Source organism: Parasteatoda tepidariorum, chromosome 4 (assembly GCF_982258835.1).
Source record: "Parasteatoda tepidariorum strain Cologne lab strain chromosome 4, Ptep-v5.0, whole genome shotgun sequence".
NCBI lineage: Eukaryota > Metazoa > Arthropoda > Arachnida > Araneae > Theridiidae > Parasteatoda > Parasteatoda tepidariorum.
In genome coordinates, this window is record NC_141758.1 from 27,308,355 (window position 1) to 27,331,922 (window position 23,568).

The 23,568-nt window shown below is 27.6% G+C and overlaps 1 protein-coding gene across 2 annotated transcripts; it reads left to right on the top strand.

Moving 5' to 3' along the window:
- Positions 1-131: 131 nt before the first annotated feature.
- LOC107443230 (uncharacterized) lies at positions 132-22,501 on the top strand. Of its 2 annotated transcripts, none has more exons than XM_087160838.1 (13): positions 132-261; positions 3,822-3,909; positions 4,915-5,076; positions 7,875-7,956; positions 9,432-9,499; positions 11,821-11,906; positions 12,495-12,547; positions 14,494-14,683; positions 16,566-16,905; positions 17,028-17,146; positions 19,414-19,581; positions 20,896-20,988; positions 22,283-22,501. In XM_087160838.1, the coding sequence occupies exons 2-13, from the start codon at positions 3,822-3,824 to the stop codon at positions 22,421-22,423; spliced, it is 1,590 nt and encodes a 529-aa protein (XP_087016964.1). In that variant the 5' UTR covers positions 132-261; the 3' UTR covers positions 22,424-22,501. The 2 variants fall into 2 exon arrangements, with proteins under 2 accessions (XP_087016964.1, XP_087016963.1); XM_087160837.1 differs by lacking the exon at positions 132-261 and adding an exon at positions 2,193-2,363.
- Positions 22,502-23,568: the final 1,067 nt, after the last annotated feature.

A 23,568-nucleotide genomic window follows, 5' to 3' on the forward strand; every position in this document is an offset into this window, starting at 1 on the left:
CATATTTTGATTCACAGATCATACTCTGCTACTGTTTGTCAATCTGCATACTCTATAAAGAAGATAATTTAAATCTAATTGTTTCTCTTCTCGGTTTTTGGAGTCAGCATAAGCAAATGCAGGTAGTCAATAATAGATTTACTTTCACCTTTATATCATGAAAAAAGGCTTCCAAGAAATTCTATCACTTTTTAAAATAAATTTAAAAGGAGACCTGCCGAAATAATTAATTCCAAAATTTCTTCATGAATCAATGTAAAGGTAGGGATATATTTTCTGCAATATTATGTAATAATGATCTTTCAACGATATCTGAAATTTACAATCCTATAAATATGAGATTTTTTTTTCTCTGATATATTCAGATTCAATTGTCAACTCTTTGTAATGTAACTTTCTATCTTGAAACTTTAGCGTAAAGCAGTGTTTCCCAAAGTGTGGTACGCGTATACCCAGGGGTACAGGAATAGTTTAGGGTATGCGTTCTAATGCGAAATATCTTGCAACAAACGAAAATTTCAAGAAATTTTATTTAAAAATAAAGCTAGCATGAAAATTTATGATTACGTATTTTTATGTTGGCTATTTTTTTGCAGAGTTAACAGTTAATAATTAGAGTTGTCGGTAGCCAGCTGTGATTTTTAACTTATTATTGCCATTTTTTTATAGTAAAAAATACGTTCAATTTTTTATTAGTGGTACACAGCGTTACGAAAAATTTAGAAAGGGTACAAAAAAGTCATAAGTTTTGAAAATACTGGCGTAAAGAGACATCTCCGCATATTTAGTTTTTAAATGTTGAGTACTGGGAATGTTAGGAAGGAAGAAAGCATTAATACTTTCTATAGATTATGTTAAATATAGAAATTTATATCGGGTGCTTCTGTAATCTTCTCGATTTTTTGTATTTTTTCAAAAAACAGAAAAAATGACTTAAAAGTACGACTTTCTAATAATAAGTAATCGAGATATGAATAATATTCTACACTCTAACCTCATAAAGTGCCACTCGTCTTATTCATCCCTAAAAATCCTGATTGAATGCATTGCAAAACATATTTAAAAAAATACTTATAGTATTGGTTTCTCGTCTTATGTAACACAGTATAAGATTTGGAACTGTTGCTGTAAGCAGTACTAATATAATCCCTTTCCTACACCCTGTAGTCCCTAAGAAACTGATCACTGGTTGCGGTCAGTAAGCGGATGGGTGACCACTTTGATCAGCATACCTAGGGACCGAGGGAGATCGGTATCGGTCCTGGTTAAACTGTTCTATTGTAAAGCGTTCGATTTCACATGCAAATTATCGGGCTGCCAAAACGAGGAAACCATACCCTCTGCGAAGGATGAAAATTCTGATGGCATGTCTTCGGATTAATCTCAGAGATTTTTCCCAGACCGTCATCGATATCCTATTGTGCAGCTCTAGTGCGACTTAAATAAAGTACCTAGCTATCCTTACAAGCTGATTTTATTTTAATTAAAACTCTTTGCATTTAAATAAGCACTTTTTCTTTATCCTTTATCAAAATATCCTCTTTTTTCGTACCTTGACTGATAAAATTTTAAAATTGAAAACTGGAGATATTAATTCGATTTCATCCTCAGCACTAGTCTGTCACTGCCAAATTACTGTGGCGATTGTAGTTGGCGTAGTAGACCATGATACAGAAATATCCCACGATCTAGATAAAATACTGTTACCAATGTACTTTTGGTCCTTTTGGACAAACTGTTTTTGTCAATCATTGCTAATGTCTATTCCACACACTTTTCTTAAGAGAATACGAGATCTAGGGTGGCAAATAAACTAGAAAACTGAACATACTAAGCACACTTGAAAAAATAGCTTTGTAGAATAATTTTTTAAAAAAACGTCTTATTTTAATATCTTAAAGAATTGTTAAATTTCAAGCACAAGTTTTATGAATGTGATAATAATGATGATGATGATGGCTTCCGGGCATTTTAGAGCTCTTTGCTAATTTTCGTTTATTTGAAAACGCAACGACCTATATTTACCAATGAAAAACTCGCCAATCAGTTTCTCTTTCGTATTTCTGAATTTACATACGCGATGTTTTTCGACATCTACTAGTATGAATGCTCCTTTAATTTCTCTTTTTATTTAGAAATCTAAATGTTAACTTAAAACCTGAATTTTGAAGAAATAGGTCGTAAGAAGCGTATAAGTGAAAGCAAACTTTCAAATCGAGGATTCTGTCTATCTCCCATTTATCTCCTTTCAATAAACTTTTTAATATTTTAATGAATATGGTAGTTGTGTATTCTATGACAGAACAAAAGTTCAAAATGCTCAGTAACAGCAACCAATTCATTGGGTCTTCTTATCATATACAGTAATATCTCAATTCTAAGAAACTTGACTTAATGCAACTGGTTTTTTAACAAATGTGCAATTTTTAAAAGTGTCAAATTTTGACTTGTTATTACCCAAAACAGTAAATTTTATCATTGATTTAGTAGAACTAAGAATAAGAGAAATAATATTTAGGAATTTAACTTAATTGATATTTTAATATTGAAACAAGCGTTTTTACTGAATGTTTGGGATGTCTTTCTGTGAAACCAAAATGTTCTTTGATTTTTTATGTACGCATAATATGCTAGGGCTGAGAAGATTTTCGTATCCCGATCTTTATCAGAATAATTGCCGAATCTTGGCAACTTTCAGGCAGCCACATACAAGAAGCCAAAAAAATAAATCACAGACTGGAAAAGAATATCGTAGCCACTTCTGGGCAAACCTCTAAATTTTTTTGAAAAGAAATTACAACCTTTGAATCTATTTGGCATGACAGAACACGTTATAGAAATAGCCCTTGAACCCTTATTAGGATTAGATATTGAGCTTCATTAGCAACCTTAGAATAACACACTAGATCCCTATTTTAAATATTAAATCTCAACCTCTTATCCATCTATTTTTGTTTATATACATTATGTTATTATATACATTAATAGACAAAACAAAGGTTTCAAATCAAGAGTTATATTTCAAATATCTAGGCTATTTAGGACTTCTCAAATACTATCATCAATGAAAAACAATGTAATTTGACACTCACAATTATTCTAGTTTTCTCCTTCAGCTATTAAAAATAAAATAAAAAAATATATATACATTAAGGGTGATTTTATTCTGGGTTTTGGTAAAAAGCTAAGGCATGTTATTTTTTCGTGGCATTCCATGTATCTCAAGACCATTGGTTCACAGACTTTCATGAATCAAAAACTAAAAAAAGTCTTAAAAAATTTTCACTCAGTTCTGCAATTAAAAATTTAAGGAAACTCTTACTTAATCCCATCAACGAGCAATATTTGTTTAAAACTCTCATTACTATTTTAAATGTTTTTTATTAACTTTATGATTATAAGGGAGAAGTAAATATGCATCAGTGGTTATTAAAACATCTCTAACTTATGAAAATATTACTAGTCGAGGTTTTAAATTCTTCTTGGATTTTTTTAAAGCTTAATTAGATGACATTATATTTATTTATTAGCTTTGGCCAAATATATATAATACAGGTTGCCATATGTTCTTAGATTTTTATGGGTGAGAAGCGCTTTCTCTTACATGGTAATTCAGTCAATGAAGTCAAATTAATAAAATAAAATTGAGTTCAGGAATATTTATTCAATTTTGAGTGTACCAATTAAAACTTGTTTCCTTTTTTATTCTTTTTTTACTGCAGATTTTAATTAGTTTAATATGTAAAATAGTGTTTTATTTTATTATATTTTAAATTTTGTTTACTTTTCTTAATTATTTTGGAATCTCTTGATTATTCCAGATGTCAAATTCAAGTGCCTTTCCAGGCGAAGTTGATTCACAACCTGGTTTCAAACCTAATTATGATCCATTGCAAAGTATTTCTTCTGGTAATTCAACGTTTTTATAATTTTTTATTAATAATTACCTACTTAAAGTCTATACAAAATAATAATAACCGAGCGAGTATTCTTGAAGAAAATATTTTACCTTATTTTTCATTTGCTTGTGCTGTTCCTTTTTGTGTAAAAGAAGAAAAAAAATTTTAAAAGTTCCTTGAATTTTTCAAAAAATTTCCAAAGTATTTACATTGTAATATATATAAATTGACGTAAATTAGCATTTAAAAAATTATTTACTCGTTTTAAGAATTATATAATTTTAGTTTCTGCATCAAATACAATAATTTTTAATATCGAATCATTTAGTTTTTGTTTTTTTCTGAAGGGTGGAGAATGATTTCTTTGAAAAAGAGCAAGAAACTTCTAGTAGACTTTAAGATCCTGCTTGTAGAGGAGTTGATATTTTTATTTTATAACTGTCATTGAACATCGGACCAAATTTTAGGTTTACGACTACTAATATTCAACTCTATAGCCTTGTAATTTTGAGCCCAATCCATAGAATTTTGAACCCAATTGAGGTGACTAGGTATATTATAAAAATAACTTTTCAGGTGATGTTTTTGTATTCAAAAATTTAGACAAAGTTAGTTTTAAATCTCTAAATTCCTGCAAGGGAAATTTACTATCACTATTGTAAGTTTATAGCACCCACCTGTGCACGTGGAAAAGAACTGTTAACTTTTAAAGTCTTTTTAAACAAAAGACTAATAAAATGTACCAAGGAATTTATGCAAATGCCATTTTCTTAAACAGGTGTCTATTTTTTTAATAGGCATTTCATGTTGTATTTCTTTTCTGAAGGTGTGTCCATTTCCATGAACATGCATTTCAAACTGTGTCCAGATTTTGAAAAACTCACCAACGATATATTGCTTTTTAAACATAGTTATTCTTATCAATTTTTTGTAATGGTTCCATTATTATTATCATTTTTACTTTATGAATTCTTTAAATCTATCTTACATCTTAATTTTTCCTCTTTATCTGTAGGTAGATTTTGCAATATCCAACTTTGTAAGCCTTCCTCACAAAAACGTTGGGGCACTGTAGAATGCAGTGCCGTTGTACCTAAAGATAAAGCATACAATTCCAACAATGTGCCAACACTGTCATCTAGAGATCCTCATGAAATGATATCCAATTCTAAACTGGGTATTGTCTTTTTTTAAATTTATTTTATGTATGTCTATAATGTTAAAAGAAAGATCAAGTCTTAGCATTTTATCTGAAATCTCTAACCATTTAACCTTAATTCCCATAGAGGATTATCAATGGGTAAAAGATTGTCTCATGGCTGTTTGTGCTGATACCACAACTTTGAAATGCTCTAGTGATTTTTTTGCCTTTTTTTCTCATTTTCCTTTTTATACTTGTGACATGCATAGTTTCTAGCATTATTTGATTGTATTAAGTTATGCATAATAGTTCTGATGTTCGCGAAAGGCATCTTTTAAATATAATTCTGAAGAGAGAAAATTCTTTCGAAAATTTCTGTGGAAAAGAATAAATTAATTAAAAACCAAAGGAAAGATCTGCAAGAACTCTGTAATGTTCTGCGACACTGTCACCATGATTTTGCCACGTGGCAGTATCCTATAGAATAGCTCCATAGAGCTTTTTGAGAGACATCTTTCTTAGTCTCTTCTGAGTCGCAGTGGCGTAGCGAGGGGGGAGCAAGAGGGGGCATCATGCCCCGGGCGCTACACACAAAGGGGCGCCGAATGGTCAGCAAAACAAAAAAAAATTGTTGGATAATTTTTATTTTTATTATAATTTATTTCTGGAAAATATATTTTAAATTTAGTGCCGGTGAAATATAATAAATGTTAATTCGTAAATAAAAAGGAACACTAATCAAACTGTAATAATATATTCATAATAGAAATGACACGTCTTTTCCACTGGGCTGACTCGACCTGTGTCTGTCAGCACTTCCTCATGGCATCTACGCTGTGTGGTTACATATATTATCTCCAAATATTTGCAGTGTACGAAGTACAAACATCAGTGTACAAAGTGTTTGTATGTTTGTACAGAGTACAAAGTACAAACATTCTTTCTTTCAGAACACTATTTATTTTTGTTTCTATAAACGCAATGTAGCTTACGCTTGTTATTTTAAATCGATAACAATAGCACTCTAATGTACTTATATGTACAGTCAAGGAAAAAAGTATCCCGAAAATAACAACTAAAAGATTGTCTATTTTTTAATACAGATACTTCTCAGACACACAACAAATACAGCGTTTTGCTGTTTCTAGGAAAGGACACAAACGCCGTATTTGTTGTGTACCTGAGAATTATCTGTTTCAAAAAATAAATGATTCTTTATTTGTTACTTTTTTCCGGATACTTTTTTCCGTGACTGTATGTACAGATGCGTGACACTTGCGACAGGTTGTGGAATTCCGCTGCAAGTTAGGTAAATACCCGAAATATTAACGTTTAAGTTATTTTGTGCCTGTATTTTTCAGTTTTGCGTCATTGTCATCGCGCTCTGCTTAGAATAAAAATGAAATGTTATTAAATGTTATAAGTTTAATGTTAGCATAAATTATAGTGTATATTTCACTGTGTTGCTACCTTTCAAGTTCAAGGCATTCTTGGTTAGTAATAAAACAAATAAGATTACTTACTACATCTACTCGACGATTCTATTATTCAGTGAATAGGGTATGAAAAAATTTGAAATGATCAACTTTGATGATATTATTGATAAATTTGCTTCATCAAAAGCGGAAAATTTATACATAGTAATTAGTTTTATTAATGTATTATAATCATATTATTAAATATATGTATCTCCTTAGAGATAATAAATATTTACTTTTTTATTGTTTTAAAACTGCCTGTTTTTAAAATATTTCATTATAAATATGTAAAATAAATAATAGGTATCTTTTGAACTAATTCTAGATGATCATATACATTTAAAAATCTAGTCTTGTTTTCTCAACTCCATTTTTTGTCTCAAATTTAAGGCCTAGCTTGAGCCTATGACTTTACTTATTTTACTTTATTTATTTATTACTTTGCGAGTATATTTTACTTATAATATTAGATGGTTTTCGAATGGGGGGGGAGGCGCTAAAAAGGTATTGTGCCCCGGGCGCGAGTTAAGCTCGCTACGGCACTGCTGAGTCGCCTACTAACCTAAGAAATGTCAAACTGTTAATAAAACAAAAAAATTAAATCAGCAATCAACTTCTTACTAAGGGCGAGCTCGTGGTGCTTCTTAAGAAAACCTGTTAACATCATGGATCTTCCAGAATCTCCCTCGGGGCTATTAAGGTTCCATGTTTCTAGCTACTGGCTAATCACTACTTTCTGCAGTCACATCTGCACCATATTAGACCATATTGCAGACACTCCTGAATGTAATTTTGTGGGAGGAACATGCTGACATGTGGCGTGACATGCATGTGTGAGGAACATGCTGACATGTATAACCTCAAATTTGAAGATGCTCTCTTCTCCCAAAGTTATCTGTTTGTAATCCCTACTGTAAGACTTATTATGCTTAGAAAAGCAAATGTAAGAATATAATTAAAAGTCATGTTTTTTTCTTTTTAATTAACAAAATTGCTTTATCTGGGCTTATAGCATGTTTTTCCTTAAAATGATGCAACTTATTTTGCAAAAAGAGGGAGGATTTCTCATTAAAAATTAGTAAAAAAGGTGATTTTCATCATTTTGTTTAGTTTATTGTAAAATTTCATGTACACAGAAGAAAAAAAAATTTCGATTTGTTTATTCAGGTTCATATAGGTTGAGTAAAATTATTGCACAAAATGTCTAAAGCTGTTGCCTGAAAAGTGTGTAATCCAAATTATTCCCCCAAGCAAGTAAAAGGTGCCACTTAAGTTTATTTCAAATGTTGCTTTAAAACAATAAACACAGTAATTAAAAATGTTGTGCATCAATTTATTTTTATCATTTTATTTTAGGCACCAATAATGCTCATTTACAATCATTACAATCTCAGTTACAGAAAATAAAGGCCAATTCTAATGATTTGCCATTATCCAGGTATTGCATTCAATTCTATTCAATAAAAGTTCTTTTTTTTTAATGTGTTTTATTTTTTGTCAAAATATATTTTGCCAATGTTAGGATTTTGTAAAATTGTTTTGGTATTTAGGAATTAAATAGTAATCAAATCATTTATTTTTAAAAAATTAAATAGAAGGCAAATTAAGGCTATACTGGAATGTTGATAAAAGAATGAATTTTTGAATTAAATAATTGAATGAGTTCACTTGTATAATTTTTGGTATTTCTGTAAACACAGTTAAGTGAAATATGTTTTGTGAGAGGAAAAATTTACTGAATAGAAATTAAACAAAAAGTTTTTAATGGAGTTAACATGTTTTGAATCAACAAATTCATTTTATTTAGAAAATTCTTAAAACTATTACTTTTTTTTTCTTTTAAAATTAATCTTAACTACTAAAAGTATCTATTATTATATGCAAAATTTGAGTTAAATTTCTATATATTTTGTGAAATAATTAGCTTATAAAAATCACCCTAACTATAGTCAAACTATTTTATTAAATTATCTATGTTCCTATATCTCATATAGATGTTTACTTTTTTTTAATCAATTTAGTTTTATGTCTAATAAATTATACATACTTATAAGATAATCTATAATTTCTTCAAATGAACTGAAAATAAAATTTTGTTTTATCATTTCAAGGAATCTGCTTATAAATAATTTTTGCAATTTTGATACAATTATGTGTCTTTTGATTTGTCTTTTATAAAAAATAAATAAATGAATGAATGAAACATAGCTCAATATAGTTAATATGTTAATATTGTAGAGACATCAATTTAGCCTGAAAAATTATTGAACACAATGCTTTTTGCTTTTACATTACTGATTTTTTGTTGGCCTCACATTCTTATCTGGAAAGAACTATCAGATTTTTGTGGTGAACAAATAAAGTATGTTATTAGGTAGAAAATTTCTGCAATTATATACTTTTTTGTAATTATGTGACAGATTTAACATTATTGAATTAATAGATAAATTAGTTACTTTTTCTACTACAATAATGCTATAATGCTCCAAACTAAGGAAAAACATTTTAAACTTTTTATTTATTTATTTGTCTTTTAATCAGAAACTAAAAAATGCTTACAATTTTTTAAAAATTCGTTTGACTCTATGTGATTAAGTTTAACTATTCTGGACACTTAGCAATAGTAAGTATCTAAATGATATTTTATGTAAACATATAAAAATAAGAACCTTTGTTGTAGTTTGGGGAAAATAATATAATATTAATATTGTGAAGAAATTAGTTTTTCTCTGAATTCTTAGAAATAAGCATGTTGAGAGTGTTTTTCCTTCTACTTCAAGCAATCAGAATAAAACTAGATTTTATTGCTTGCATTTTTATCTTTCAAACCATTTTAATTTTCTTATGTCTTGTTTCTATTAGCTCATCTGTTTTATTTTTCACTAAAAATTTTCTTAACGTTTTTGTCTGTAGGTTCTTTACTCGAAAAACATATGCTGTATTATTCTTAATTTTCCTTTTTATGGGTTTTGTCCTGTATGGTAAGTCCTTTACAATATTTTATTAACACTGTTAATATTTTATAAAGTTGCATGCATTGTCTCTTATAACTGAGTACATCTGAATTTTTAACAAAAATAATTTATGGAATTTATTTATTTTATCGCTAGTGTATAACTTTACTTTAAGTATATTGTGTGTAAAGTAATTTTCACCTGATTTTATAAAAATCCTGGTAATATGTAATAAATGGTTGGGTAAATGTTTTGTATATATAGAAATTGGATTTGACTAAGAATTTATAATTAAGTTTTAAAAAAAATATTTTATTGAAGTTGTAAAGAAAAGGCTAGAGATTATTCTGAAAATTTTTTGTCAGCAATGAATGAATATAAAGTGGAAACCAATGAATAAGAAGTAGTGAGTGATCTTTCAAATGACTAAAAAAATGTGCTATAAGCAAATTATTAAATCGATTCTACCATTTGTTGTTAAGTATTTTTGAATCATTTTAATAATGCTTTTAATAAGTGGTAAGAAAAAAAAATAGTACTATAAGGTTGTTACTATATATGACAGTCATGCCACAAAGTAGCAATTCAATAAACCTCTGCTAATATTTATAATTAAAAGCTGATACTTATAAGTTTGTTTTATCATTTAAAATCAATTTATACACAGTTACAGTTCTATGTTACATTAATCTATGTTTGAAAGTCATTGTTTTGTATTCACTTATATATTTATTATGGTTTTTATGCATGTATATGTTTTGTACTTACAGTGTTCTCCCTAAGAATTTTTAAAGGGCAGCCCTCCCTGCCTGCCATTTGATCTCTATAAATACTTCCTTTTTATAAAACGAAAAGCCACCATCCTTTAAAAACACTGACTTTTTTATTTATATTCCATTTTTTTAAAGTGAAGAAAAATTAATTCACTGTTTAAACAATAATTACACACTGGTAATATTATCTGTATTTATAGGTTTAGTTATTATTACTATTACAAATATTTACTTTGTTTGGATTAATTTTTACTGGTTAAATTTTTGTAAGTTTCTCTCCTTTTTTTTTTTTTTTTTTTTTTTTTTGAAAGTGGTATATTAAATTGTTTTAAGTGATTTTAAAAGTATTTTTTTTTTAAAGAAAATGCACTGTTAAATGTTTATTTTCTTATAATTTTCAGTTTAAATTATAGACAAAAGCTTTCAAGTTGTTTATCAATTAATCCTTTTTTTAAAAAATTCACTTCTTTTGAAAATAATTTATGCATAGAGATTGTTGTTTAGCATGCCTTTAATTAGTTTTTATAAACTACAAATATTTCAGTTATTTTAATAATGAGTGAGAATTACTTTTTGAAATGTACACGTAAAATAGATAAGAGGGTAATTTAAAAATTTTTGAGGATCAATTTCAGCTGTTACATAATATTACACATCTTGATAAATTTTTATGGCGTTAAGTAAGAGCCCTTTTTAATTCCTAGGGAGAACTCTGGTGCTTGTTTTCGTTGTACTTGATTTCAAACTACAGTTAGTAAAATGAGAAAAAGTTTCTTCATATTTTTTTATATGTACCATATTTTTGTATCTGTTACTATCTTAATGTATGTTTAAGCAGTTTGAATATAGTTTGATAAATATGATCAGTTTGTTTTACCATTTATTGTAGATTTTATTAGCTGTTTCAATTGTTAAAAAATAGCTATAACAAGGGTTCCCAAATTTATCCAATCTCTAATTGAATTTCTTTATAGAAAAGCACTCCAGAAAAGAAAAAAAATTTACTGTCTCATAAATCCATAAAATATAGATCTGGGGTATTTTGTATGTATATCGGGAGCATTTTGTTATAAAATTATTTGTTATTAATGCATTGTATATAAATACATTTTGAAAAAAAAATTACAGAATAAAATAGTAAGAAAATAAATTAAGTTATCTTACAATGCTCTCAGAATTAGTGAAGAATTTGCTCACATATATTCTATTTTAAAAATGTTTGTACAAATTAAGTTTTATGCCCCCCCCCCAATTTTTTTTTTTTAAATAAATAAATAAAAATTAAATAAAGTGATTGGTAAGAAATCCAATAATGCTTGACAATAAAGTTGTAAAATCACAATACATTTCAAATTAAATTCTCAGAATTTACTCTCAGAATTAGATATTATTTCTTTAAACTTCTTTAAAACTAGATCATAGGATCACCCTAATCTCTCTAGTCATCCCTATTCTCTCAATACATGACACCCCAGAGTGCAATACTTCATTAACTCATGGGGTATAATACATTAACTTTTTTTTATGTTTTAGTTTAACTCAATCGAAAACATTTTGTTATGATTTTTAATATAGGTGCAGCCTTTAGTGAAACATCAAGATGGATTTCTGGTGTTTTTAAATCGAAAGTCGGCATATTGTCAAACTTAGTTATTCATCAAGTAAGTTAAGCTTTAAAAATAATTGCCTTTTTTGTAATTAAACCTAAAAAACCATGTGTGTGTATATATATATATATACATCAGGAGTCTGTCCGAGCTAAATTTACTACCGTTTAGCTGCACCTTCTTCACAAATTCAACTTTAGGAAAAATGGTAGTCTCACAAAATACTTTTTCTTAAAATTTTATTTTTGTGTGTCATAAGAAACAATAAATCCATATTTTTTCCATTTTTTTTTGTGTTGATTTTTTAACATAATTTTTAATTTTCACATATTATGTCAAAATTTTCACAAAATAGGCACCTCTCAAAAAAACCTAGACAGACCCCAAATATATATATAAGGTAAAGATATAAAGAAAAAAAGGTGAAAACATTTTTAAAGGAGATGAAGAAAAACTACCAAAAAATAAGAAATTTATTTTAAACATTCTTTTAAATGGCTAAAAAAATTAAAAAGCCAACAATCAAAATAGGAAACAGATTTTTGTAAGGGTTTTAATTAAGCAATAGAAGCTAAATTAAAAATTTCAGATTGTGTGGTATTAAAATTTTTGTTCATTTAAATATTTTTTCTTTTGTTTCAGATTCCTATGATGCACCAAAATAAAGAAATTGAGAGAATTTGTTCATTAAAAAGGTAAGTTTTAAAAAAAATACTTCATATTATAGTATGGATTTCGTGAGATTTGATTGTGTACAAAATTAATTATAGAATTAAAAATCATACTGTTTTAAGCAATTTTTTGAGTTAGTTCCAAAAGTTGATGTTAGGTATTGGGAGTACAAATTAGTCCGGTCTGTTTTTTTGTGGTCAAAAATGCATTAATTTTTTAACTAAATGAATAAACAGATTAATCAAAGTATTATCCATCGTGAGCTACTACTTTTCCCACCTCTCAGGCAATTTTCTAATTCCATCTCGAAGAAATGGATAGTCTTTTGAGGCTATAAAAGTTGGGAGCCAATTTTCGATTTCTGCAAAAGAAGTGGACCGGTGACTTGCCAAATCATGCTACATCCGCCGGAATGACCAGTAATCAGAAGGAGCAATGTCAGGTGAATACAGCGGGTGTGGTAAAATATCCCACTTGAGCATTTCCAAATAATTTTTACGGCATGAGGCCGACCGTTATCATGCATAAGAATAAGTTTGTCATGTCTTGACTCGTATTCCTGCCGTTTTTCTCGTAATGCACGGCTCAAACAAATCAATTGTAGCCTATACCGATCGCCCGTAATGGAATCGTCAGGCTGTAGCAGCTCATAGTAGGCAACACAATTCTTCTTTCACCATTCTTGAAGCGTCAAAACCATTCCTTACATAATTCATCAGTTGGAGCATTGAAACCATAAACTGCTACAAGCATTCGATGCGCTTCAGTTGCACTTTTCTTGCAATTAAAGCAGAAACATGAAAGTCCCGCAAATGCTGCTTAGTTACCACAAAATTTGACATATTCAACAAAGTAAAAAACAGGGTTTTTGTATGAAAATCAAAGTGATATAAACTGAATATTATTGACATATGTCTAACCTCTCTGAAACCACCAAGACCAGCTGTCACCATGAAACATTCATAACAGCCTGAGCCATCTTTTGAAAACGGGCCGAACTAATTTGTACACCCAATATAATAAATTTATGTGAAAACAACTATAAACTCTATTGTATGAGCATCAGTCTTCAATCAGGACAACCATATTTTATTTTATATTTGTTGTTGAACAACCAACCCCACTGAGTTTACGACTACTAATGTTCAACTCCGTAGCCTTTTAATGTTTAACCCAATACAGAAGACACGGGAACTCCTGGATCAAGTATTTGGAGAAATTTGCCTTTGTGGAGGACTTTTTGATGTGACTAACCCGCATTTGTGTTACATGAAGAAGAAAACGTCACATGAAGAAGTTAGCCTAATGGCAAGGGAACTCTGAATGTTTAATACCAGAACAAATCATGTATTTAAAATGTTATATATGTAAGAGAACAAATATTTAAAATGTCAATGTTTTTCTGAATTCTCCATTTTTCTAAAAAATAATTCAAGTATTAAAAACAATTAGTTACAGGGGGTGGGCAAAATAAGGGAAACACTTCTATTCTAATACATTTTTCCATGTTCCTCCATAAATACTTAACTTCAAAAATGTTTAGATCATGTAATTTCTCATACATATCAATAAAATTCAAAGGTTTGAGGGACCGATAAACTAGCAGAAAATAATCTTTTTGAACACCCTATGCCAAAAAATAATATTTCTATAAATATTGCATATAATAACCAAATTAAATGTCACAAGTTACAAACCTATTGCTTCATTTTTTGGCATAGGGTGTTCAAAAACATTAGTTTTCGTTTGTAATTTATTGTTGGTCCCTCCAACCTCTAAAAGCTTTAATTTCTGAAGCTATGAAATATTTCGTTAAGTATTTCTGGAATGAATATGAAAAAATTTATTGAAAAAAAGGAGTAATAAAAAGAAACCAACTAATTTTCAGATTGTATTTGTTCAATTTTACAAATAAGTTAGTTACATTTTATGCATTCAAATATATTCCATTTGGATTCTTGTTTTTTAGTACAGATTCTAATTTTTGTAATGTAACTGAAGAAAAGAATAAACATATCAGAATTTCTAAAGCAGTTGTGAAAAATTCTGAGCTAAAGTATTCGCCTGTACAGTCAATCCTGAATTTTTATGATCATAAATTTATTCTGTCTGAACATATTGCACCATTTGAAAAACTGTTTTTAGCCACCATGAAAAAAGTAAGATTTTTTTTCGACAAATAATTTTGCCCGGTAGTATACATTTTAAAACTAAATTTCCATTTAATTCTCTAAGCATTAAGTTTCTTGGCAAATTTTCATTAAAGTTTCTGGCTGTGTAATTTATATATATAAAAAATTTTTTTAAAAAAATCAGTTTAGGAGCTCATCCAGGAGAAGAAACTTTATTGACTGCGCAAAGGCTAGTTTTAATTATTTAAGTAGCATAATTAAAGATATCTAGTATCTAAAGGTTAAGAATATTGTAAAGCTGTTAACTGTTATGTTCATTTAATATTCGTTCTGTATTAGTACATTGATGTTATTGTTGCTGCAAAATTTGCCAAATTGTATTTCATGCATTGAATTTTAGTCTCTCCTGAAAAATTTTACGTGAAGTGTAAATACTTCTTGGGGATTTTTAATTAAAATTCTTTTTTTCCCCCTGTCGAAAGAAAATCACTGCTAAAATTGGTTAGACTTTTAATTTCTCCTCATGACGATGATAGACTTCTCTGAATGTATCATTGATTGAAGGGAGGGTGACAAGAACACCCCTTTGGTGTTTCCTGTATTCAGACAAGGAAAGGTCTTAAAAATAAGTTAAAAAGGGCATGTGATAACAATATTTGTATACTGTATATCCTAGTGTATGAATTAATATTTTTAACCCCCAAAATTTTATGAAAATCAGGGATCATCTTGTACACCAGTAATAAAGTCTGGTTTTTATTTAATTAGTAAAGTGCTTCTAAATTTAATTTGAAGAAGACCATGCCCATTTTGTTTTTAACTTAATTAACCAAATACTTCTAAGGATCATTTCTCAAGCATTATATTTTAAGTTTTCCATTTTTAGCTAATAATTCTCTTTAAAATTCAAAATTAATCACCAGACCAAACCACAGATAGTTAAACACATAATTATGGAGAAAAAAAATAAAGTTATATAATTATGGAAACAAATATAAAATTATGGAAAACAAGGCATTAAAATGAAATTCAACCTATTTAATTTGAAAGTTTCTGTTTCTCGAAACATTAGTCTTGTTTACATGTAGTGTGTGAAATGCTTTTTGATGAAATATTTTTTTATTAATGTATATTAATAACCTGATATATATATTTTTAAGTAGGTGCAAATTGTCTAATTTAATGATACCTCATTTTTGTCTGTAAAAAATTTAAACTCTCATGTTATGGCCTAAGTTAAAACATAAGCATTTTTGCCTTTCTTGTTTTAAATTATTTTTTCTGTAATTTTGGCCTTTAAAACTACTCGATTTATAATACAAATGTGATGAGCCTCGTAGCTATTAACTATGTCCACAATTATAACTCTTAGTTAACAAATTACAGGTATATCAGAAAATTTTGGCACTGTCATATTCCACTGGAATTTGTTTCATTCTTTATACTTGTATGTTTAACATAATTTAAGTTGAACTATTGTAACCTTTTTCTAGCCTTAAACAACAAGTACTAAAGTTTTCCACCACCATATTTTGGAAACCACACGTTTAATTAACTGTAAATTGCTATCTTATACTAATGATTATGCACACCTGCATCTAAAAACCTTATACTTATAAATTTTAAGCTGCAATATTGAAACTACGTTATATTCTTCATTTTAATGCTAAACTATTAATTGTATGATATTTTCGTCAACGAAACACTATTTAGTTTTTGTATCAGTTTGTAAATTGTGAATTTTATTAATGATATAATTGTGTTCTAATAGAAAAAATGAAAGCAAACTTTTCCAATACTTTGAGGTTGAAAAAAATAGTCTTACTTAGTATTATTACAAAAAGTAATATATTTGTTTGAAATTAAAACTTGGATTTCTAGATTTTTGACTTAATGTCTTTTATTTTAGTTGATTTACAATGCTACAGAGACTGGTTCCTCCTATTTCTTTCATGACTGGTTACAATCAATAATAGCAGGTACCATAGAAAATAATACTCAAAGACTAAAGCTCGAATTTGAAACATTAAAAGATACAGCACCTCCCACTCATTGCTGTACACAGAAAATGGCTGAATGTATGGTAAAAGACTATTCTAAGTTCAAAGAAAAAGCTGAAAACACCATTGAGATGCCGAATACATCTAACAAGGAATATATTGCTAGTATTTTCCGGGAACTCTTTGATGAAATGTTACGTTACGATACAGAAAAAAAGAAATTAGTAGATTTTGCCTTGAAATCAGCAGGTAATATTTTTTTTGTTTTTGTCAGTACTTCAATGTTGATATGAAAATATTTTAATTTGAATGTAGCTGAGAATAACTAAAAAAAAAAGAAATGTTTTAGAAAAAAAAAATCTTTCTTTTAGGTGGTAAAGTTTTGTCAGTTAAGCAGACTGAAAATTATTTTGAAAGGAAAGTCTCATATGGTTTTTTAAATTACATAAAACTTATAAAGCTGCAGAATTCTCCAGAGGAAGCTATACAGGTATTTTGAAAACATAATTACTTGACAAACTTAGATACCTGACTACATTATTAAACTACAGGAAAACTAGGAATGTCAGGAATATTCAGCCACTATTTGGTATTCGGCCCCTTTTGCCGAATAATCGGTAGGCTGATTGCTTCGCCAAATATTCTGCCAAACATTGGGCAAATTTTTATTTATTTATTTTATTTTTTTTGGAAATATCTTTTTGACAAAGCTTTTTTTTTTATTTATTTGAATAGGTTTAATAAAGAATAATCTAAAATCTTATTTTTTACTTTACATTATTAGAAATAGTTTTTACACATATTTGTTAAGTTCTGAAACTTGCACACAGCTTGCAAGTTCCTGTTCTGCAAGATAAATGAAATATCGAAATTTGAAGAATTGAAACTACAGTTATTCTGAATTGTGAGTTTTTACACTTTTTGATTTTTTAGTACTTCTGATTATATTTAGGCAAGTCAATTTCATCTTTTTTTTCCCAACAATTTTTATTTTAAGAATTAAGAACGTTTTTTTTTTCTTTTGCTATTTTTATTATTGTGCTGCGTTTTTTACAGAGCATTTCTCGTAGACTTTATTCTTTTCTTGTCACTTTTTTTCCTATTCAATAAGACATAACCTGTTCCTTTTTTTTTTTTTTTTTTTTAAGTTCTCTAATAAATAACTATTACAGTTTTCTTACCTTTTCCTCATACCAATAATATAGCAAAGTTTTGATTGATTTTTAATAATGACTAACTTATTTTTATATATAAAATTTTATTTATTAATGATTTTTTTTTTAATTTTGCTATTCGACAGATTTATTTATTTGCAGAATATTTAGTATTTGACCAAATCACTATTCGTTACATCTCTAGGAAGAACTATATTATTTTTGTAGTTTACTACAACTACTTTGTTACAAAAATGTAGTTAAATACAACTACTATTTTTTTAAATGTAGTGTCTGCAAACTGCTTTTGAACTGTAGTAACTACTTCACTACTTTAAAAAGACAAACTTTAATGAAGTACTTAATTTACACATTCAAAATGGTTTTAAATTGAAAAAAGAAAATTGGCTTACATTAAACATAAGGAATTATTAAGAAATATTTATTCATGTTTACAGGAGTCAATTTGTTATTCTAAAACAATTTTGCTCGAATTATATTCATTTAACTCATTATTAATGTTTGCAACTTTGTTAAGTGTTTAATGCTCTTTTATTTTCTCTAAGAGACTTAACTATATCGAAAATATGTTGCCTTCCTTTGAAATAACGACATCGAAGTTTCACGAGTGTACATTTATATGTGAAAGTGTGACCAAAGTGATAAATTATCTTTTATTATAAATGGCTATTTTATATATTAGTATATGGTATTCATAATTCTTGTTATGGCTCAGCCGCAGCCACATTGCGTCCATTGATGAACCCATGAGCATTGATGAACCCAGGGTGCGTTGCGTTTTTAAAAAGTGCTTAAAGGTGCTTATTTTTGGTTTTTAAAAGCAGTTAAAGGTGCTTTTTTCCTTGGGTATTTTTAAAAAGTGCTTGATTTTCCCTTTTTCAAAATGAGATATTTCCTTTACCATGTTGATTTTTGCTACGAATTATGCAAAAAGACGCAATTTACATTGTTCTATTCAACGTTTTCACAATTAATTCAACCCCAGTATTTTTCGCCGTATTGTCAGTCCGAAGAGTAGGAAAACGCCATCCGTATTACACGATTCAAAATTTCATGATTTTTGACAATTGTCAAAAACAATGCCAAAAGGGTTTTTTTTTTTTTTTTTTTTGGACATGATGCTTAAAGCAAGATAAAACCGTCAATTGTCAAAAACTTTCCAACCTTGCCTAATTGTGATATTTTTTTAAAGTGCTTAAAAGATGCTTATTTTTTGTCGAATAATTTGGCTACACACAATGATGAAGATTTCGGTCAAATTCGAATTCGATTCATCAAACTCAAAAACTTAATTACTTTATAAACTTCTTTCTTTGCTAAGCTAACATTAAAAGTAGTTGCCAGGAATCAGTACCAACTACTGTTTTTTTGTGTCTCTCTACTTTTTTTTTTTTTTTTCAAAAAAAAAATAGCATGCTACACTCAAACTACAAAAAAAAAAAAAAAAAAAATTAACGACTGCACTAGGTTCACTACTTCTACTGTGCTACTTCCCAGTACTGATTAATACATGTTGTACCTGTATAATGTTATGTGATTGAATTACTCTCATGTTTAATAAAAATTTATTTTTATTTTCTAGCCTGGAATGGAAGCAGGAGAGTGCTGGGCTTTTAAAGGAAATCATGGGATTCTTGTTTTAGAATTGGCCAATATTATTCATCCTACTGGATTTACAATTGAACATATATCTGTTTCACAGTCTCCTTCAGGTGCTATTAATAGTGCCCCAAAGGATTTTTCAGTCTGGGTAAGATACTTATAGTTTCAATTTTAAGTTAAAAATTAAGGGATACTTAACACTAAACATATCTACATTTCACATTACAATACAACATACGGTCTTTAGACCAGTCATGGAAGGTTTAGTGTTAACCATTAACTTGATACCGAAAAAATTGCAAGTTATCTATTTGATCAGAAATTTTTACATCATTCAATTCACTTATACTTAATTAAGCAAAATAAATTTACTCAGCTGGCATGAAATTATTTATTATGGCTTAATTAACTGAAATGCTTAAAATAATTAGTACCTTAGCTTTAACTATTGTTCTGTTTTTAAATAAATAATCCCAAGAAACTGAGGCAATAAGATTCATTAAAAACATCATTCGCTTCAAAAAATTACAAATTGGAAATAACTATATTTCCAATAATTTACAATTGGTAATTTTTTGAAGCAAATAAAGCTTTTAATCAAGTAATATGCTTCCATTTGTCATCAATGCATCAACAAGTTATCTTTTTACCAAATTAAAAATTGTATTTGCTTCAAAAATATATAAATAACAAATAACAGTAGACATGTTTCAAGGGCTTCAAAAATACATTTTCAATACTTATCAAATGTGAATGAATGAAATTATCTATGAATGAAGTTATTTATGTGATTATGAACTTTTATTTCATTTAATTCACTTAAATAATATGAAGTAATACTCAGTAGGCATGAAATTATTTATTTCTCTTAGTTAACTAAAATGTTTAAAATATTTAATATATCAGTTTTTTTTTTTTTTTTTTTTTTAATATCTTACATTTGTCCTCAATGCATCAGCAAGTTATATTTTATTGTGTTACATTTTATTACTCTAAATTAACTAAAATGTTTCAAATAATTAGTATCAAAAAGAAGGGTACTTTTAACTACCCTTCTTTTTGATATGTCTAAAACTTAGGAATCATATTTTGCTAGAATTTTTCTCTGACATCCAGTCAATTGATAAGTACTGATTAAATAAAAGTCATTTTGCTAAAGGGGATATATTTTTCTAGGAAAAAAGATTCAAATTTTGCTTAAAAATGAAGTTTTAAATTTTGTTTTTGATTTTTAACTATTCTTGATGTATGTATTTTGTGTAACTTTATTCATATTTAATGGTTACACTCTTAAAAAATACATTTGAAAAGGTCCGCCAAAGATTTTGTTTTCCCAAACTACCACTGGCTTGAAGGGTAACATATGATCGTGATTTTACTATGACTGTATGATTTAATTATTAGATTTATTTTTGAAAATTTTAATTTCTGAGTGATGAGTTTTTTAACATTTTCATTTTAGGGTTTGTCGTCTGATAGTGATGATCAAGGAAAAGCTTTTGGGATATATTCATATAATTTGAAAGGATATCCGGTGCAATATTTTCCTGTTCAGGTAAGTTAGAAGTGTACTTAAAATGAATTCGGTATTTAAAACAAAGATGATTTTTATAATTCATGAAATTGTTACATTCGATTAATTTTATATAAAATTTAACGTTACTTTTAATGTCTTAATAGTTATAATTTATTTTTAAATTTAATTTTAAAATATTCCTGAACGCTTTTCTTTTTTTACCCAAGTTAGAGGAAAGTGTACTAAAAAAAATGTCTTTTTCAAATTATTTAAAAGATATTTAACTTTCACTTTAACTATGAATTATTGTTTTAATTATTAATTTATTGTTCAAAGATAATATTGATTGGTTAATGATTATACTAAAAACAGTAATATACTTTGTTACATTTGACTGAAATTATAAATTTTATCTTTTAAAAAATATAATTTTTCAGAGAGGTATATCTTCTCAGGTAAACATGTGTATCACGATTCTGTTCTGTCTCTCTTACTGAACTAAATATAATGCTGTTTGTCAAACTCTCTTAATGTACCAAGCAAATTAATGTTGTACTGAGCATAAAACATTCATTGATATTAGTACAATAATGCCCATTCCATCAGGGGTTCTATTAAACTTAAGTTCTCCATAATATACTGTTAATATTAATGTTTTTCATTTCATAATTATTCTGCCCATGGTGGGCCTTGGCTTTCTTTAGAAGATTATTTAGTCCATTGTCTTCTAATTCTTTACCTTCAGTTCTCTCTTTTAGGAGATTAGTTTTTGAATAAGATAAAAAGGCATTACATTTTTCTGTTTTAACTTGGTACATAAAATTATGATTTTTGCTAAAAATCAAATTTTTATTAATTTGTTCCTTTTGCAAAATTTATAATTTCATGACTATTACTTAACATATTGAGTGTTTCAAAAATGACCTACTGTTAGAAAATTATGTTTTTAAAATAGTAAAAAAATATAAATCTACAGTTTGCTTAAAAAACCTAAAAACTTATTGTTAAATAAGTTTCAAAATCACTCAAAAAATTCAACAGATTGCACTGTTAAGTGAAATTGTAAAAGAAAAAATTTTTGAAGTAGCTACTAACTGCAGTAACAACTTGCTGCAATCTGAGGTGAAAATTTACTGAAGGATATACAAATAAACTTAGCAGGAATAAATTTCTTGTTTAATAAACAGAATGCAGCACACCCTGTATGTGTCCCCTTCCTTTTTCCCCCCTCTCAGTAATTTTTGTGACATTAGTTTATAATTAATATAAGCATATTGAAATTATTTTTTTACCTATATTCAAATGTTTTTATTGTTGATATCATTCATTTTAGAATAAATTTAATCAGCCATTCAAATTTGTGGAGTTACGGATTCTCTCAAATCATGGAAATTCAGAATATACCTGCCTTTACAGATTCAGAGTCCATGGAATAATTGCCAAACAAACTTCTGATATGATAGTTGTTTTTTAAAATCAGTGCTTTGTATTATAAATTACTTATATCCTATATTGAAATATTTATACCATTAATAAACATATCAGTTCATAAGTGTTGCTTTGTTTTTAATAATATAATTTATTAAAAAGTCTAAATAATCTAACACTGCAATCTAAAATAAATAGGGCTAGCAAAAATTAAATCAGCATTTTAAACTTTTTTTGTATTCTTACTTTATAATCTGTTCTTATTTTAAAACTTTATTTTCTATATTTTTTACTTCTTTTAGACGGCTTAGTTAGAGAAGAACTACTTAGCATAATCATGATTCCTCAGAATGAATGGAATGAAAAAATTTAACTTTTCAGATTTATAACATATCTAATTGTTAATTTAGAAACTAATGCTTTTTTAAAATAAAAGTTTACAAAATATGTACAGCATCAGTCAATTTTTATTCTCATTTTGTCCGATTTTAACCTTATTAGCTTTCCCTATTTATATATGATTTACACTTGAACAAGTTTTCATTGAATTTTATAATTGTATGGAATTTTATCTTTTATAAATAACTTTTTGAGGAAAAAAAACAGTAAAGTATCACACAAAACCATTCTATAAAAAAATAATAATAAATCTTACTTGGCAGCAAAAAATTCATTATTTTTTGAATTTCTACATAGAGTGCAATTTTTTTGTTTTAAATTAACATTATTTGCCGTAATTCAAAAGCAATGCATGTAATGTGTTTTGTTGGAGTAAAAAACAATATATTTTCTTTTTTTTTTAATATGCAAAAAATAATTTACAAGCTTAAAAAGACAAAGTTATTTAGGTTTGCAAGGTAGTTTTGAATTCCCAAATAAGTCATTCTGAATTTAAAAAAATTATTTTTCCAACTGAACAAAAAATTGATAGACAAGAATATAGCTCTTGCAAGCAGAAAAAAAAAAAAAAAAAAGGTGAAATTGTTTTGCGCCAAATGTTTTATATATTTTATGGCAGTTATAAACAATTAGTAACAAACTAAAATATCTATTTCTTTTTCAATGTAAATATTTTACAGAGAGTCATTTTTGTTTTTAATACCTATATTTTCTCTAGTATCTCATTTGTCATTACCAATAAAACAAATTCAAAAATTTCATTAATTAAAGAATTTTTTAATAATTTTTGAG

Bases quoted from the DNA above. Each gene is read 5' to 3' on its own strand.
- LOC107443230 (XM_087160838.1), top strand. From the start codon at position 3,822: ATGTCAAATTCAAGTGCCTTTCCAGGCGAAGTTGATTCACAACCTGGT. The intron at 17,147-19,413 runs GTATTTTGAAAA...TTTATTTTCTAG, and splicing joins CTCCAGAGGAAGCTATACAG to CCTGGAATGGAAGCAGGAGA. The intron at 20,989-22,282 runs GTAAGTTAGAAG...CATTCATTTTAG, and splicing joins TGCAATATTTTCCTGTTCAG to AATAAATTTAATCAGCCATT.